Consider the following 18,719-nt stretch of genomic DNA (forward strand, 5'->3'; position numbering starts at 1 on the left):
GTAGGTCCCCTTCAGATATTAGGAGTTTCTTTTCCTCAGCGGAGGGAACATCTCTGTTGTTTTGCCTTCTCACTCCAGCAGACATTCAGAGAGTGAGTTTTTGCGAAGAAGAATATCCTCAAGAGGAAGATGGTGAGGATCAGGAACTGCTATGGGGAAATCCTAAGTGGACACTCTCCCAGCATCCAGCCAGGATAGGTGAGCTGCGTTCCCTCCTCTTTGTTTGCAGTCTTTATCAAATACATATCAGAATCGCAGTATGGATGTAGAAAGGGACCACTGGAGGTCATATAGCCCAACCTTCCTGCCCCAGCAAGGTCACCTAGAGCACATTGCTCAGGATTGTGTCCAGACAGCTCTTGAGTGTGTCCAGGCAAGGAGACTCCACAACCTGTCTGGGCAACCTATTTCAGTGCTCTGTCACCCCACAGTAAAGAAGTTCTTCCTCATGTCCAGGTGGAACTTCCTGTGGTTTAGTTTGTGCCTGTTGCCTCTTGTCTTATTGCCTGACACCACCGAGAAGAGTCTGGCCCCATCCTCTTGACACCCTCCATTTAGATACATGCATTGATCAGATCCCCACAGAGCCTTCTCCTCTCTAGGATGAACAGGTCTGGCTCCATCAACCTTTCCTCATATGAGAGATGCTCCAGATCCTTAATCATTCCAGGAGCCAGGTAGGTTCTTGTCTGGCAGGGACAGAGAGATAAGTGCTTCATAAAAGGGAGTGGTATATCACATCCTTGAGAGGAGGCAGTGTCTCTTCTTACCTGCTGTACAGTTTCACCCAGATGATCTCTCATCCAACAAGCTGGTTTCTGATCACTGGTTTTTTGCTCATACATGTATTTTTATGGAGCTATTTTCTTTCCCTTTACATTTCTGTTGTACGCTGTCAATAGCAGAGTGCTCAGAACATAAACAGGGAGATCATTTGGAGACGTGGAATAGGCCTCCTGCTTATGCTTGACTAGGCTAAGGTGGGAAGATGATGGAAGGTAACAAGGGACAAGGAGACTAATCTGAGTGTCAGAAGTACTGTGATAACAGTGGGAATTTATTAATGTCTTTATGGGCTTTTAAGGCTGAAAAAGTAAGTTCCAGTCCAAGATACAGCCCTTTTTTATCAGTTTATGAAGTGCTGTAATCCAAGCACTTCCTTCATTCTGAACTAGTAGAATGGAAAACATGCTGAACTGGGATAGTTTCCCATGTAGCTGAAGGGTCTGCAGATGCCTCAGAGCCACTAATGTATTAATCTAAGACACATGGATTTATTCCAAGGGAAAGGCATCTTGTACCCTGTAAATTACAGAAGGGGGTATAGGAAAGCAAAGAACAGACTTCTCACAAGACACTTTTGATGCACAACTTGAGCATTCCGAGCTTAATATTTGGAGATCCTAAGTACCAGTGATTGATCTCTGTGTTACAGAGGTTTGTATTAGAATATTTGGGGTTAAGATGTCCTATTTTGGTTACTTAAAGCAAAGTGCTACATTCAAGCACACTGGTCTCCATGTTTCCCCCAAGCTCTTGCAATGAGTCACTGAGGATGAAGAGTGCTTTTCGACAGTCACGGTTCCCAGCTCTAATGCCAGACCACACCACTTTTGAGGCAAAAGAGACATTTCTTCATCTCTCTTTGCTAATGGCCATAGCTCTGAAGCAGGTAATTCAATAAGAAAGATGGAAGTGGCAGCCAGAAAATGCTGACTGGCTCCACATGCTTTAACAATACTTCCTACAGAGTAGGATTAACCTTTTCCTATCTAGTCGGTATGTGTTAGTAAAGCTGTAGTTTCAGCAATGGCCATTTTCCATGACTGTATTCAAGAGCTGCATTCCTCTTGGGGTTTTGCTCCAAATGTCTACAGGTTTAGGGGTTTGTTTGGTTGGTTTTTCTTTTGCTTCCCAAGTAGGAGTCAGGAGATGAATGCAAGAGATGAACCATTCTCTTCCAGTGGGTGGAAGGCCAAACATTTCTCTTCCAAGAGGCTGAGCATCTCTCTGTATGTGTATCTGTATATGTGTATACATGTGTGGGTATATTCCTTGATGGGATACAGAATATCTGTGTATGTGTATCTATATATGTGTATATATATGTGTGTGTGTGTATATTCCTTGATGGGATGCAGAATTTCTATTTCCTGACCAAACTGACTGTCTTATCCTGAAACTTTGTAGGTACTGTAGCAACGCTATACATTGTATGTATAGTGTGCCCTGTTGCTGTTGCATGTGTGTTTTATTTGTTTCTATATTAATTTAGTTGTTTGGTTTTTCTCCACATCAGCTTCAGCACCCAAACATCACCACAGGTTTCCTATCTGATATGTTTCTCTCTGCCTGGGGCCACTTCCTGCTGAGTTTGTCTGTTCTTCTCAAGCCATTCTGAAATGCCTCTCATGTACGTATGATCCATTGGAGGACATGCCTTGCTAAGAGCTGTCTGCACTTGCTCCTTCCTAACCTTTTATTTTCAGTGCCCTGTGCATGTGTATCAGTCAATTCTTCTTCTGAGAAGCCTTGGTTTGGCAGCTGTGAGCTGACATCCCCTGTCCCTGCGGCCAAAGAGGAATGAATCTGGTTACATAGAGGTGTTGGGGGGTCTGACTTCTCCATGGCTGTGAACTGCTCAGGACAAGTAGTTGCTAGGAGAAGGTTGCACAGTATTGAGGGCAAAGTGGTGGCTCTGCCTTCATTAACAACAGTTCTTTATTGTGTCATTTGGGGAACAGAGATCAAACTATTTACTGGTACAGTCTGCATAGGATTTTTCACTGCCTGACCTTCTTCCACTGCTAAAGCTGTTCCCAAATGTTCCACTATCATCTCTGCTAAGCTGGCTGTGTAAATGAATTTATATTTGTCCCTCCAGCTTTAACGCTTCTTGTGTCTCTCCATTATTTCTTTATATCAGGATCAGGCGGTTTAATACCAAAGGAAAGGCTTTCTCCAAGCAAAGCCTCTTTCCAGGATGCTCAGGATGTCGTGTGCTGAGCTTACAGGGCTGTATGACCATTATCCTAAGACGCAGCCCATGAAGAGTAGGTAGGGGGCATTGTCACCCTTCCACTGATGACTCAGTAGAGCAGAATTCCTCTCCTTCACCCTCTCTGTGCCAGAGAGTTATTTAAGTAAAGCTCTCGAATTCACATTGACAGGCTGGTTGGGTTTTCCATCACCAGCCTACCTTGCTAACTGTCTGTATCTGAGGCTTAAGATCCCTCAACAAACATCAGGTGATGAGTGTGTCAGTTGCTTACAAAGCAGCAACACAAAACTGGTCCATGCTATGCTTGCCAAGCAGAAGGAAACACCTTCAAGCCTTCCTGACAGAAAGGAGGGTTGTGGGTCAGCAGTGACGGCAATGAGCAGGATTTGCAGGGAACAGCGTGAGCTGGAAGAGGTTGAAAAGAGCAAAGAGGGCATGAGGTCGAGTTATGCTTTGGCACAAAGATGTTTTACTGCATCGTTGGGTGTTATGCTCTGTGTACTCTATGATCTGGGATTTTCTCCTGTTGGTCCATTTTTCTATGCCTGGAATTTGCAGCAAGTACTAAGTGTTGAGTTCTTTGTGCTATGGCGACTCCACAAATTTTCATGCAGAGAAATGAGTGCCTTAGACTTCATAGTATCACATCAGTAACTGTAATAATGTGGAGTGTCTGCCAACATGCAGTCTAGAATCCCACACTAAATAATCCTGATACATGAAAAATCTTGGATAACAGATTTCCAAGCACTTATGTAGCTATGATACACAAGCAAACAGCCATGGGATGATTCACTGTTTGGGCTAGATGGCCTAATGGTTTCTCTGGGAGAGAAGGCAGCTCTTCCAGAGAGCAATCTAGCACTCTTGTCTGGAGAAGCTGCCTAATTTCCACTTGCTCATTGCAGCCGACCACCCAGGCCTGTCTATGTGATGCTTGAGTAGTGCTCAAAGTGATGCTGACACTTGCAATCCCAGAGGCAGGAATGTTTGGTGGTGTCCCTGCAGCTCCAGCTGTGGTTCACAGCCTGTCTGTCACCACAGAACACCGGTGCATGGAGCAGACTGCAACCCAAGGTGGGGAGGTAACAGCTTGTTGCAGGTCAGAGCGTGGGGTGGAAGTTCCCTCTGGTGGAGGAACAGGCCTGGTACAGAGGGAAGAGGATAGAATCATAGAATGATAGAATCATAGAGCAGCGTGGCCATATGGATGCTCCCTCTAGAAGATAATGTTGTAGAGGTGCTGAAGGACTTGGGGGTGTTGGTCAATGAGAAACATAACTTGAGGCAGCTTCAGTGTGCGCTCACAGCCCAGAAAGCCAACCGTATCCTGGGCTGCATCAAGAGGAGCGTGACCAGCAGGTCCAAGGAGGTGATCCTGCCCCTCTACTCTGCTCTCGTGAGACCTCACTTGGAGCACTGTGTGCAGTTCTGGTGTCCTCAACATAAAAAGGACATGGAACTGTTGGAACAAGTCCAGAGGAGGCCACGAGGATCAGGAACTGGAGCACCTCCCGTATGGAGACAGGCTGAGAAAGTTGGGGCTGTTCAGCCTGGAGAAGAGAAGGCTGCGTGGAGACCTCATAGCAGCCTTCCAGTATCTAAAGAGGGCCTACAAGGATGCTGGAGAGGGACTCTTCATCAGGGACTGTAGTGATAGGACAAGGGGTAATGGGTTCAAACTTAAACAGGGGAAGTTTAGATTGGATATAAGGAAGAAATTCTTTACTGAGAGGGTGGTGAGGCACTGGAATGGGTTGCCCAAGGAAGTGGTAAATGCTCCATCCCCGGCAGTGTTCAAGGCCAGGTTGGACAGAGCCTTGAGTGACATGGTTTAGTGTAAGGTGTTCCTGCCCATGGCAGGGGGTTTGGAACTGGATGATCTTAAGGTCCTTTGCAACCCTAACTGTTCTATGATTCTATGTCTGTCTGTAGCTGCAGCTTTAGCTGGAGAGTAGGATGCTACTACATATCATAACAACAGATGACCCCTTAATGGAGGACTTGGAACTGAGCAGGAGAAAGGAGATAGGTAAGAACTGGACATTGCAGGATGATCATGGGGATGGGCAGGAGTTTGAGGATGCCTGTGGCCAGCTGGGGTTGGACAGGTCTGAGGTCAGCTCCTGCCTCTGCTATCTCTGGTTGGAAATGATCAATCTCTCCCCATAAGAGCTCCTCACAGGTAACTCATGATACATGAGGGAATTCCAGCTCTCGCAGCTCTGCTGTCTCAGACTGATGGGGGCAGATTTGCTGCCCATGCACAGTCCTAGAAAAGAACAATTGTTGGGCATGGAGGCAGGGATCCACCCCTCCAGTGTGGCTGGAGCCCTGGCCCTAACACCTGAAACCACTGATTGCTCCATGGAGCAGCTTCTGAGTGAACCTCAGGGCTGGTTTCACAGTGGCGAGATTGAGATTGAAGGGTTACCACAAGACTAAAATGCATCATGAATTCCCATAGATGATGATTTCTGTCGATTGTCACATTGGGCATGTGCCAGCGTAGTAAAGGAAAAGAAGCAAATCCAAAGGAAGCTTAGGGAAGAACCCCTGCAGATCAAGCCGACATTGTGGATGACCCCCTGTCCTCAGGGAAGTGGTGGACACTTAAGATTTGACTGGTCAGGGTGCTGGGACATCTGCACTAGGTCATGCTTTGCCAAGGAAAGTTGGACCAGATGACCCTTAAGGTCCCTTCCAACCTGGGATTCTATGATTCTGGGATTTGTTGTTTTGCATGTGGGCAAATGCTGCTTGTGGAAATGAGATTTGCCAGTTGTGAGACCTCTAATGAAAACCAGCATGGAGGAGAGATGGCTAGCTCTTGTCACTGCCACTGATGGGGATCCACCTGGATTGTGTGGCTCACACCCTCATCTCTTGTGTTGGGAGGCTTTGGGGTGTGGAGAGGAATCCATCTCTTCCTTTATATCCAAGAAGCCCATGAACACTACACCTTAGCCTTGCCCTTGCATTGCTAGAACAAGGGGTAATGGCTTTAAACTTAAACAGGGGAAGTTCAGGTTGGGTATAAGGAAGAAGTTCTTTACTGTAAGGGTGGTGAGGCACTGGAACAGATTGGCCAAGGCAGTGGTAAATGCTCCATTCCTGGCAGTGTTCAAGGCCAGATTGGACAGAGCCTTGGGTGACATGGTTTAGTGTGAGGTGTCGCTGCCCATGGCAGGGGGCTTGGAACTGGATGAGCTTAAGATCCTTTCCAACCCAACCCACTCTATGATAGGAGCAGTCTAGACAGGGTTGGCTTCATGTCCTGCTGGGCTATGGTGGTCCAGCCACCGCCCTCCCGTAAGGAGGGGGATATCTGACGTTGGGGAAGCAGGGAGCGTCGGGGGAGCATCTCCTCATATCTCCTCATCCCTCCTCCTCCTCCCGCAGCGCCGAGCACCGGGGCGGGCAGAGGGAGAGGCGGCCGCGGGCCCTGCCCAATCTCCGCGGCCGGGCCCGGTTGCGCGTTGGCTGCCGGCGGCGGCGCCGCCAGTGAGGCTGCGCTGAGGCTGCGGGGCCGGATGGCCGAGCCGCCCGCCCCGCTCACTCGGGCGGCGGCCGGCGGCGGGCGAGGAGCCGGGGCGAGCCCTCCCCAGCGGGAGAGCCAAGCCTTGCGGCACGCAGCGCCATGGTCTCATGGATCATCTCCAGGCTCGTGGTGTGAGTAAGCTGCCGGCCGGCACCTGCGTGCGTCTGTCTGCCTGCCTGTATGTGTGAGTGCATGTCTGTATGTGTGTATGCATGTCTGTATGTCCATGTCTGTATGACCATGCGCTGCCTGGTCCCTCTCACCCGCGCTATGAATACGCGGTGCTAGCGGCGGCTCGGCTAAATTTAGCCGGTTGTTGTTAGGGATGGGGCGCTCGGCTGCTTTTGGTGGGAGAAAATAGGTGGGTCAGGCGGTGTTTGCCAGCGTGGGGGCATTCCCAGGGGAAAAGAGAAGGTGGCAAGGGAGGAGGAGGAGGAGGGTGGTTGGTACCGCACGGTGATGGAGGGGCTCGGGGTCAGGATGCAGGGGATCGAGCATCTGCGGGGGGAAATTGAGATGGGTTTGGGCAGCGGCGCTTTGTTAGCGGGGCTCGGCGGGGGCTCGCGAGGGGGCGCGGGAGAGGCGCTGCGGGGTCTCCCCCCGCTGCCGCCTCCTTTCTTATTTTGGGTAAAGAAACCCCCAAAACCGTTCTTCCCTCTTCGCACCTTGCTGCCCTCTCAAAACCCGGGCTCGGTTTCTCTTTAACCTTTGAGGAGAAGCGTGTGGGTCTCTGCACTTGCCCTGCGGCTTTTCCCATGGCTGTAGGTGGGAATACATGGAGAAATCCCTGGAAATTCTTCCCAGGCACCAGGGGAATATGGGGCGAGCTCAAGGTTTATGTTCGTCTGCCTCACCTGAGAAGAGATTCAGTGGGAGAAGAGCATTTCTAGTGGCATTAGGGAAAATTCCTGGGGGAGGAGGGAGGGAGTTGAGGCTTAAGGTGGGGCAGCAGGATGGCTGCTCTGTCTCAGCGCTGGAAGCAGGGCTGGTCAAGGTTAGTGCATTGAATCACGTGAATCCTTTGCCAGTTCCCTCTGCCCTGCTACATTCAGCTGCAGACCGAGGAGAACATGTGTTGTGCTCTTAAGTTATTGCAGAGGGGCTGCGAGGGCCTGTAGCTTTCTTTGTCTGAAAGAAGCATGCCATGATGTTGCACCAGCAGTGTGGTTCCAGAAAGGCATTGTCAAGGTCTCCTCTTCTGCCATATGAGATGAAACATCACAAAGAACGTTCACCTTGGTCTAAGCTATGTCTCTGTATCACTAAGACATCAGGTGGCTGTCGGATATGAAGATCTGGGGGGGTGGTGGTCCAGAGTTGTATTTAGCTCCTGGAGGTGTATCATCTGGATTCAGCTGCAGTGTCACTGGCTTTGCACTTCATTATGGGAAGGCATGTTAAATATTTCAGTGATTTAATTTGGCCAGTGTAACTGTGCAATGGGAGCTGTATTGTCCAAGGCTGCTTTTCTTTCTTCTCTACTGGACTTATTTCCACTTTGAAACAACCTGTCATCACATAACCCAACTCATCCTCACCAACGAAGAAGTCTATACAGTGATAGTAGCTTAACTTCCTTGCTTTGACACACAGACACATACATGGGTGATTTCATCTAAGACACACAGACTGGGTAAAAACCTGGTAGGGGCAAGACATAGAGCAGTTGATATCTGCAGTCCGGAATCAGCTGAACATAGAAACCTTCCTGTTCCCTTCAGCTTTATGTATCTAAATAGCATGTCACAGTGTGAAATCACCTGTTTTGAGGGTGGTACCAGTTATTTGTTATGCTAGAATTTTAACAGCAAATAACATTTTGGATATATGGTATAAATGTGACTCATTTAGTAATCATAGTGATAATTGTAGAAGAGTTTTTGCAGGAAACTTAGGGCAAGCCAAACTTCATCCCCACTGTCTTTGCTCTGCTCCTTAGTGTCATAGAATCATAGAACAGTTTGGGTTGGAAGGACCTTAAAGCCTGCCACGGGCAGGGACACCTTCCACTAGAGCAGGTTGCTCCAAGCCCCATCCAACCTGGCCTTGGACACTGCCAGGGATGGGGCAGCCACAGCTTCTCTGGGAACCCTGTGCCAGCTTTCACAGGAAGGAGCTTTCTAATGTCTAATTGCAGTCTCCCCTCTGTCAGTTTAAAGCTCTGACAGAACTCAGTTGGGCTTCAGCTTTCCTATCCTTTAAGAATGTTTTGCACCAGGAAGTGCTGGTCTCTTATGATCCCAGTAAGAAACCTGAACTCTGTAGTGTGTTGCTTAAAACCCCATTTCCTAGAGCTAACATGACACCGAAAAAGAGGAGCTTGTATACAGTCTTACATCCATCAGATGCTGGAAACCCTGACAGGACAAACAAAGGCAGGCAGGTGGTTTCTTGCTGGTGACCAGTGAGCTTCATCCAGGCTCCTTCCTTACTATTAACCAGCTGAGTTGGTCCTGCACCAGGGGGTATGTGCAGCACAAGAAGACCAGGAAAAGACAGCACAGCACAGACCTGCTGCCATTCAGGTTAACTCTTAGGTGCATCACTGAACTCCTTGAGTATTGTGGTCTTCACATTAGGATCATGACAAAGATTTAGGTTCTCTAGTCCTATTTTGAGTCACTAGTTGATCCATCAGCGCAGATAGCTGTGCTCTAAGTACAGTGGCCAGCTGGTTGGGCTTTTTTCCCCCCTGCTCACACCTGTTTAGCTGCTTTTTCATCAAATCTTGTTAGCTGATAAGGATTATGGGGAATGTGGTTTGGTTTCATCACACTGTGGATATTGCTTTGTGCTCTTCTGCTGATCTCTATGGGGTTACGGCTGATATGACTCAGCTAATAGGAAGGGCTTTAAAGCAAAAGGCAAACCTTTGCTTTGGCTCTTGGGTGCTTTGTTGCTTCTGCTGTCTTGGGTTTGATTCTTACTGTCTCTGTCCTGGCACTTCCTATTACCAGAATGTTGCTGAAGGAGAGGAGTCTATGAGCACTTCTCACCCACTTCAGCAGGAAATCACTGCAGACCTCTTCCATCATTTCAGCTGTAGTGTTTGGGCTTTGTGTTCGTGCTGGAGTGGCTTCTGAGGACCCCCAGAAGAGAAACTTCAGAGCAGCACCTTGTCCTGCCACAGCCGTGTGTTAAAGTCAAAGACTTTATTATGCCAGGGCCTGCACTCGGTACCGTACAAACGTGAAACAAAAAGATAATCCTGTCCCTGGATAGTTCTCCTTTAAGAGCTCAGTTCTCATCCTCCTGTGGTTCAGGGAGGTTTTCTCACTCGCTTCAATGACAGTGACATCAGGCTGTTCTTTTTCTCATGGTAGTAGGTTACAGGTGACTTTTCCACCAAGGGATGTCTCTGCCCACTGTAATTGTTGCATCAGGTTAAAGAATTCTTTGGCTTTATTTGGTTTTGGAGTTATTTGTTGCTTGGTCTCTCCCAGTTACTGCAATGGGATGACATCCTTACTCGTGGGTTAATTACAGCCTCTTTTTTATCCATCATCTGTGAGTACATCTCAGAGGACATCCAGGCACACCTGTATCTCAGTTTGCTCCTCTAGGGAGTGCAATGAACTGTGCTGCATTCATCTTCCCTGAGACAAACCAGAAGGGATCAGTGGCATGTCCTGCCATCTGCAGTTCATTGCTGTTCATTCCAAAGGAGATTCTTTCTTGCTTCAAGTGGTAGTGACCACTCTAGCAGAAGGACTTGGGATTTGTCTTCATTATTGGAATCCGATTCATCTACGGTGTGCAGCACTGGCAGTCCTAGGTGGTTACTGATCTGCTATGTGTCTTGGCTGTTGTCTAAAAGCATTTTGAAGTTTAAAGTGGTAATATAGAGAATTATAGAATGGTTTGGGTTGGAAAGGACCTTAAGATCATCCAGTTCCAACCCCCCTGCCATGGGCAGGGACACCTCACACTAAACCATGTCACCCAAGGCTCTGTCCAACCTGGCCTTGAACACTGCCAGGGATGGAGCATTCACAACTTCCTTGGGCAACCCATTCCAGTGCCTCACCACCCTCACAGTGAAGAACTTCCTTATATGTAACCTAAACTTCCCCTGTTTAAGTCTGAACCCATCACTCCTTGTCCTATCACTGCAGTCCCTGATGAAGAGGCCCTCTCTGGTATCCTTGTAAATGCAGCCTATTGCATTTGCATGGAATTCCTGTTCTTTTCCCACAAACATGGAACTTGCTCTTTGTGCTCGGAGCAATGCAGAGCAGAAATACAGATTTTGGCTCCAATTCTGAAAGTTCGGCACTGTGAAAGCCTTTTCATCTGCAAAGTGTGGCAAAGGAAGGAGATGGCAGTAGAAATGAGGCTGGATCAGATGGGTCATCAATAGCTGAGATGATTCTGCGTGTCTTGGGCATTTGAATTCCTGCTGTGAGGAGCTTAGGAGTGCATTACAGATTACTACAGAATGGTTAAACGTGGAGAAAACCCACAGCCTTAATGATGCTTTTTTGCCTGTATTTGTTTTCTTGTAAATCACAACATCAGTAATGGCCTGTCTGATCTCTCAGGGTTTGATGTCAAGTGGTGTGGCAGCCTCATTTATGAATATATCAGACAATTCCCAGCCCTGTGTGGAAGTAACAGGGATTTCCCAGAGGCATTCTTTCTTGTGGGTGCCACTGGGAGTGGGTAGGTCTGAGCAAAGCCAAAGAGGAACCAAGGAATTCTTTAAGCTGATGAATGAAATTTCCTTCCCTGTCTCAATTTGTCAGCTTTCTCTTTCCGCTTTTCCATTTCAGAGAAACTTAGCACATCCTTCCTGCTCCTGTTTGTGTATGGGAAGCCTGGAGGGATATATGAATGAAAAAACCCACCCCAAAATCCATATAATAGATGCTATATGATGGCAGAAAATAACTTGAATCCTCTTTCCCAGAGGCAGGCAGGGACAGGAGCTGCTCAGGCAAGCGAAGGCATAGCATACCCCAATGCTTTGGCTGTTGGTATGTCAGTGTTTCAGTTGTTACACACCACATGTGTGAAGGTCCCTTTTCACAGTCTGTGTTATTTGCTTGGTGCTGGTAGGTGATGTGAAGGATTCTGGTTTTTACTGCTTTGTATGGAATGGCTTTAAACTGAAAGAAAGGAGATTGAGATGAGCTCTTAGGCAGAAGCTCTTCCCTGTGAGGGTGCTGAGGTGCTGGCCCAGGGTGCCCAGAGAAGCTGTGGCTGCCCCATCCCTGGCAGTGTTCAAGGCCAGGTTGGACACAGGGGCTTGGAGCAACCTGGTCTAGTGGAAGGGGTCCCTGCCAGTGGCAGGGGGTTGGAACTGGAGAAGCTTTAATGTCCCTTCCAGCCCAAACCATTCTATGAACAGCAAGCAGTCTCTGTGGCTCCCAGCTCAGTGCCCACCACGTGCATCCCTGCCTGTGCAGCTTTGCTGAGGGGCAGGACCTGTTGGTGACAGTAAGTGACAGAGGCGCAGGTGTGACATTTGCTTTGCCCTTCATGTGAAACGTGACCCTGGTGCTGGCACTGCAGGATAACGCTGCTGCTGCTCTGCCAGCCTGACCCAGATACTCCTGCTCAGGCACAGATGTGCTGGGAATGCTTCTAGGCCCAATGGGGAAGCGTTAGTTGTGTGCACAGCACAGATGTTACTAGTCCTGGTTTGGTGAGGAAGGATGTTGTACCAAACTACAAGTTGTGGGATATAGCTGAGGGACTTGGTCTTTACAGCTGCCCTAATAGAGTGTTTTGCCCTTGTGGGACTCTTCCCGTTTCACTCTATTAAAGCACTTTGAAGCATTCATTTAGTGCTGTGTTAGAATGATTTTTGCTGCCATTGTACTGATAAGGGTGCTGAGGCACTGGGAGATCAAGTGATGTGTCCAGTATTCCACAGAAAACCTATATAACTGTATAACCTATAGATAACGGGTATATTTCCTCCAGGCTCCTTGATCAATAAATTAATGGAAGGGGATCTGAGCAAGGGAACTGGGCCATGTGTTTGTGGTTCATTTTATGGATTTGGGATTGGTTAGATCAAAACTATGGACTTGCATAGCTGCTACCTGAAATAAACAACCAAAGAGTTAAATACTCTGAATAGCGACCCATTCCCTTTCAGATCCTCACTGCTGTTATCAATGTCACAGAGAGCAGGATACAACAGACAGACTGCCTGAGTCAGGCTCCTAAGTCAAGGAATTACACTACTTAAAACTGGTAAATCCTTAGATATTAGGAAGAAGTTTTTTACCACTGTGAGAGTGGGGAAGCCCTGGCAGTGTTCAAGGCCAGGCTGGATGGGCCTTGAAGCAACCTGGCTTTAAGGTCCTTTCCAACCCAAACCATTCTATACGTCTATGATCGTGTCTCCTACTTCTTGAACAGTTGCTTCTAAGTATTAAGGACTGCATTTGCCTTTCTGCTGCCATGCTTTCAGCAGACAGAGATGGTGTCTTGGGAACTTTCAGACTAATCGTAGAGGTAGGTGAAGACTTGAATGCTGCAGGAGTATTCATAGAATCATAGAATAGTTAGGGTTGGAAAGGACCTTAAGATCATCCAGTTCCAACCCCCCTGTCATGGGCAGGGACACCCCACACTAAACCATGGCACCCAAGGCTCCGTCCAACCTGGCCTTGAACACCGCCAGGGATGGAGCATTCACAACCTCCCTGGGCAACCCATTCCAGTGCCTCACCACCCTCTCAGTAAAGAATTTCTTCCTTAGATCCAATCTAAACTTCCCCTGTTTAAGTTTGAACCCTTTACCCCTTGTCCTGTCACTACAGTCCCTAATGAAGAGTCCCTCTCCAGCATCCCTATAGCCCCCCCTCAGATACTGGAAGGCTGCTCTGAGGTCTCCACGCAGCCTTCTCTTCTCCAGGCTGAACAGCCCCAACTTTCTCAGCCTCTCTTCATACAGGAGGTGCTCCAGCCCCTGATCATCCTCGTGGCCTCCTCTGGACTTGTTCCAACAGTTCCATGTCCTTTTTATGTTGAGGACACCAGAACTGCACACAATGCTCCAAGTGAGGTCTCACGAGAGCAGAGTATTGGCTAGTTTGGATTACCATAGAGCTTTTAATTGTCAACATTTCTTCCATGTCCTCGTTAGGCAGCTAGGATCTGAGTCTATTTCCTTTTGTTGACTTCGACACTTGACTGGGTCAGGGTCAGTCCGCACATTGCAGGTAGGTCTGGTGAGTTGAAACAGCTTAATGGAGGGATGCGTCCTTGTAATGGGGCTTTTGGCAAGCAAAACACTTAGATGGCTAAATCTGACTTAAATCACCTGTGTTGTTGAAATTCATCACGTGCTGCTTTTTGTAGAGGAAGGTGTCCTAGAATCGTAGAATAGTTAGGGTTGGAAAGGACCTTAAGATCATTGAGTTCCAACCCCCCTGCCATGAGCCAGGACACCTCACACTAAACCATGTCACCCAAGGCTCTGTCCAACCCAGCCTTGAACACTGCCAGGGATGGAGCATTCACCACTTCTCTGGGCAGCCTGTGCCAACGCCTCACGACCCTTACAATACTTCCCCATGTCTCATACTTCTGTTCCATGTCCCATACTTTCATTATTACTCGTATGCTCTTTAGATTGTAAACCCTTTTGGGCAGGAAGTCTCATTTAGTATTCTTGATTTTGCAGCATGTCCTGGTTTCCCTGGGATAGAGTTCATTTCCTCCCTAGGCACCCTTGGCAATGGCATTTAGTCTGTAGCTGGTTCTTCTGAATTCTGTAGCAATATAGAAATAAATAATGTATGAATAAATGCAGCTCTGCCTCCTACGTGCATCATTTATGAGACTGATCCTGTGCTCCTTGGTAATTTCTTTGTGATGCTATGCCTAGTACAGTGTTCACCTTCTGTTTTGGCATTTCACATGCATGTAATAGGACAAGATGCCTGCTCTGAGGAGCTCTGAATTGAAACTGGTGAAATACAGGCAAACCAGATGGGGGGCACGGTGGTGAGAATGAACAAGAAGAAGCCACAAAACGAAAGCTGTGTTTTATTTTGCTATGAATAGTACGTTTCTGAGGAGGAGGGCTGGGATAACAGGAGAGGGTTTGCCTCATCCTGCAGGCAGGACCTGGAGCAGCGTGTCAGGACTAGAAACATGGGTGGTACTTCCCAAGCTTCATCTTTTGAGATGCACCTCAGAGCAGGCACGTTCCCCTGGTAGGGTGCTCTGCTTTTTGTTCCTTGTAGGTGCATTTTGTGGGATCTAGAAGGTCAGGACAAGGGATTTTAGTTTGATATGGATGATAAAGCAGTGCTCTGTAGACTGCCACATAGCCAGAAGGGCAAGGATGCTGGGGAGGGACTCTTCATTAGGAACTGTAGTGATAGGACAAGGGGTAACGGGTTAAAACTGAAACAGGGGAAGTTTAGATTGGATATAAGGAAGAAGTTCTTTACTGAGAGGGTGGTGAGGCACTGGAATGGGTTGCCCAGGGAGGTTGTGAATGCTCCATCCTTGGTGGTGTTCAAGGCCAGGTTGGACAGAGCCTTGGGTGACATGGTTTAGTGTGAGGTGTCCCTGCCCATGGCAGGGGGGTTGGAACTGGATGATCTTAAGGTCCTTTGCAACCCAAACCATTCTGTGATTCCATGATACTGAAGAGGGAGAGAAGCTGGTTGTACAGTAAGTAGAACTGAAAAGCCGGGATTGTGTTTCAGAAGGGACACACATTTATATGGAGGCAGAGGATTAGGTGTCAGGTTGGAGACAGACTTGGGAGCAACAGGGGGACAGCTGGGAATGCTGCCCTGCTGACACATTGCATAACGGTTGTTTCTTCAGATGCTGCCTCCTTGTTTGCTGTGCCCCTTCCTGCTCACACACTGATTGCTGATAAATAAGCACCAATTCCAAAGGGGGAATTGATCAAGTGGTCGATAAAGCTGCAGTTTGCCTTCCCCCGTTCTCTCTGATGGAGCCAACAGTCATCTTTTGCTTCCAAAACGGGCAGTTTTACAGGGCAACAAACCCAGTATTGATGAACCTGTTTGTGGGGAGCTAGAAAGAATGTCCCTCATGTTTGTCTGGAATTTTGTGCCTTTTTGGATGTAGGCAATGTGTGTCGCCTGCCTTTGAGTCTACCAAGCAAGTCAGTGCTATCAGCATCAACAGTTGCAGCTCCTGCTCAAGGAGCTGTTGAGTTCATACTGTTCCTTCCTTTCATTCAGCTCCGTTGAGCTCATTTATTCTATCTCTTGTTTCCAGCCTCTATATAAGTGTTTTTAGAGGAAAGCCAAAACCTGACAGACATGTCTTGCCTCATGTTCTAGAGGGAGGCTTATGACAAATAGCTTGTATGAGGGAGGAGGAAGAGACTTGTGCTGCAGATTCTATATGAGAATACCAAGAGCCTGGATTCAGCAGTGCTGCAGAGTCCCTGCGGGCAGAGGGCGAGTTAGCTATTGTTTCTTAATGTGGTACCTGTAAAATAGGCTTGAGTGACAACTTCTGTCCATATAAGCTGTCAGTTCTGCTTCACATGGGATAGACCTTGCTGTGGGCATGAGGCACGCTCTCTGCAGTAGAATTTGGCCCTGTAAATATGAACTGAGAGCTGAGATTTCCAAGCCAGTGGTTGATAGTTTAGGGATGCTGTGGGATGTTTTGCATAGGGATGGCCTTTCGTATGGCAGAGCAATCCTGACTGGAGGAGTGAAACCAGGGATCTTAGATGGCATTTCATGAGGAAAACCCCTCTAGGGAGGAGAGATAGGGAAGCACTTGGTCAAGACTAAGAGCAGAACAATCACAGGAAGACAACCTTCTCCTGTCATCCAACACTTCATGGCTACCCTTGTCTTGAGGTCTTCAGCCCAAATGCTCTCACACTCGGCATGAGCGTGTGGGCAGAATCATAGAATCATAGAATGGGTTGGGTTGGAAAGGACCTTGAGATCATCCAGTTCCAACCGCTGCCATGGGCAGGGACACCTCACACTAAACCATGGCACCCAAGGCTCTGTCCAGCCTGGCCTTGAACACCGCCAGGGATGGAACATTCACAGCTTCCTGGGCAACCCATTCCAGTGCCTCACCACCCTCACAGTAAAGAATTTCTTCCTTATATCCAATTTAAACTTCCCCTGTTTAAGTTTGAACCCGTTACCCCTTGTCCTGTCACTACAGTCCCTAATGAAGAGTCCCTCCCCAGCATCCCTATAGCCCCCCTTCAGATACAGGAAGGCTGCTGGAAGATGCAGAACATCTCACCCAGGCTGCAAGTCAAACAGCCATAGTGGTAAGGTCGCTGTTCTGCCTCAGGCAGTTCCCACTGGGCTGCTCTGAGCCATGCTCTGCCTTGGACCCCTTCATGGACAAGCAATTTGAGGCTCTTAAGCCTTATCCTGCTCATTGGAAGGGTTTTGCTTGTCCTGCTGCTTCTTCTGCTGGGGTCTTGGGAAGCTGTTTGCCTGTGCAGGTCTAAACTTAGCCCTTTGAGCCCCCCATATTATGTGACCCACAACAAACTGTCCCCAGTGTTAGATCAGCCTGAATAACACCATCTGGCTCCTAAAATCTACCTGCAGAATTCATGGTGACACTTGAAGGAGAAAGATGGAGGCTGGAGCTGCCCAGAGGCTGAAAGGCTTTAGGTTTAGTGATACATTTCAAGGGAAAAGACTGGGATGATAATGGGCAGCACTGAATGGGACTTTCTGCCTTCCGGATGATCCATGTAGGTGTGAGTTGAAGCACGCTGACAGGGCAGCTTGGAGGCTGTTTACATCTTCCCTGTTTCGCAGCTGCACAAAGGATCCCACTTCCCAGGTTTGTTGTTTTCACTCTGTTGATGAGGATTTTGGCCAAACCAGAAAGATGCTGCTATTTAGAAAGAACATTAAGAATTAAATGGGGATCCTCGGGGGAATGCACCCCATAAGGTTGCATTTGTTGAATTTAAGTAGATCATAAAAATTTCCATGGCAACACACTCTGCTGTCCTATATACAGAAAGGGTCATTCTTGTGGGATCAAATAGAGAGAGGAAGCTGTTACTTAAAACAGATACCTTAAACCCACAGTGAAGTAAGAGGAAATAGCATCCTGCATAGATGATGTAGGATTTTCTCCAGCTTGTTCTGTTGTGCTGACCTCTTTTCATAGCTGTCAGGATGCTGTCACTCAAACCAACCCCCTGCTGACTCGAATGATTTAGGGAGAAACTGTGATCTAATAATCCCTTCTCAGGGATTCTCTCTCATGGGCGTATCCATAGATGTATGGAGCTATAACTGTCATGAATCTCATCGCTATGGTAGTTTTTAGCAGGCCTACCAGAATCTCTGTGCTTTATTGCCTATACCTATGTCTGTGCTTGCAGTCTCCCATCTCACTTTGTCTCATTAGACAAAGCTGGTTTCACCAGTATTTGGATACGTTTTGAGATAGATCCTTGCCTATGGTGTATAAATGGTATATATGTATATATGGGGTGTTGTGTCACAGCAGGCTGTTAGATGGGGACCGGTAATGATGGTTCAGCACCTGAACACTTAGAGATAACTGAGTAATCACACATTCATTTAGAAGATTTGCAGGTTCTTAGATCCAGCAGGAATTGCACCAGCTTTTCTCCTTTAACCTAGTAATCAAATCATAGAATCACAGACTGGTTTGGGTTGGAAAGGACCTTAAGATCATCCAGTTCCAACCCCCTGCCATGGGCAGGAACACCTCACACTAAACCATGGCACCCAAGGCTCTGTCCAACCTGACCTTGAGCACTGCCAGGGATGGAGCATTCACCACTTCTTTGAGCAGCCCATTCCAGTGGCTCAGTGATGAGTGCATCATTTCTTAGGCTCAAAAAAGCCTTACAGGCACATGAGCACAGGTACAGAATCCTTGTGCAATGAAATAATCCAAACGGAAAGGATGGAATTCAATAGAAATATTCTGTATGTAACCTTCTAACAACAACCCCACAATAGATGAGAGGGGGAAAATAGTTCAGATCTGGTGTAACTGCAGCTTCTCTGTTGTGCCCATGGAAATGGGCTGAGTGATGCATTGCCCAATTTTAACAAGAGCCACCGCAAAGAATTGTCAGTCCTGGCTTGTGGTGAACCTGAAGGATCAAGGGTGGATGTTCTGCAGACAGAGGGAATGAATAGCTGGAAAATGGTGGTTCAATGCAAACCTCAATCATTTTCTTAT

At 47.7% G+C, this 18,719-nt stretch overlaps 1 protein-coding gene across 1 annotated transcript in view; it reads left to right on the forward strand.

Moving 5' to 3' along the window:
• The first annotated feature begins 6,476 nt into the window (after positions 1 to 6,476).
• REEP1 (receptor accessory protein 1) overlaps positions 6,477 to 18,719 on the forward strand; it is a 67,474-nt gene continuing 55,231 nt past the window's right edge. The window contains exon 1 of the mRNA XM_080621010.1: positions 6,477 to 6,673. Coding sequence (XP_080477136.1) covers positions 6,642 to 6,673 — 32 coding nt within the window. The 5' untranslated portion in view covers positions 6,477 to 6,641. The remainder of the gene's footprint in view (positions 6,674 to 18,719) is intronic.

The sequence above is a fragment of the Psittacula echo genome (genome assembly GCF_963264785.1).
Source record: "Psittacula echo genome assembly, chromosome: 1".
Classification (NCBI taxonomy): domain Eukaryota; kingdom Metazoa; phylum Chordata; class Aves; order Psittaciformes; family Psittacidae; genus Psittacula; species Psittacula echo.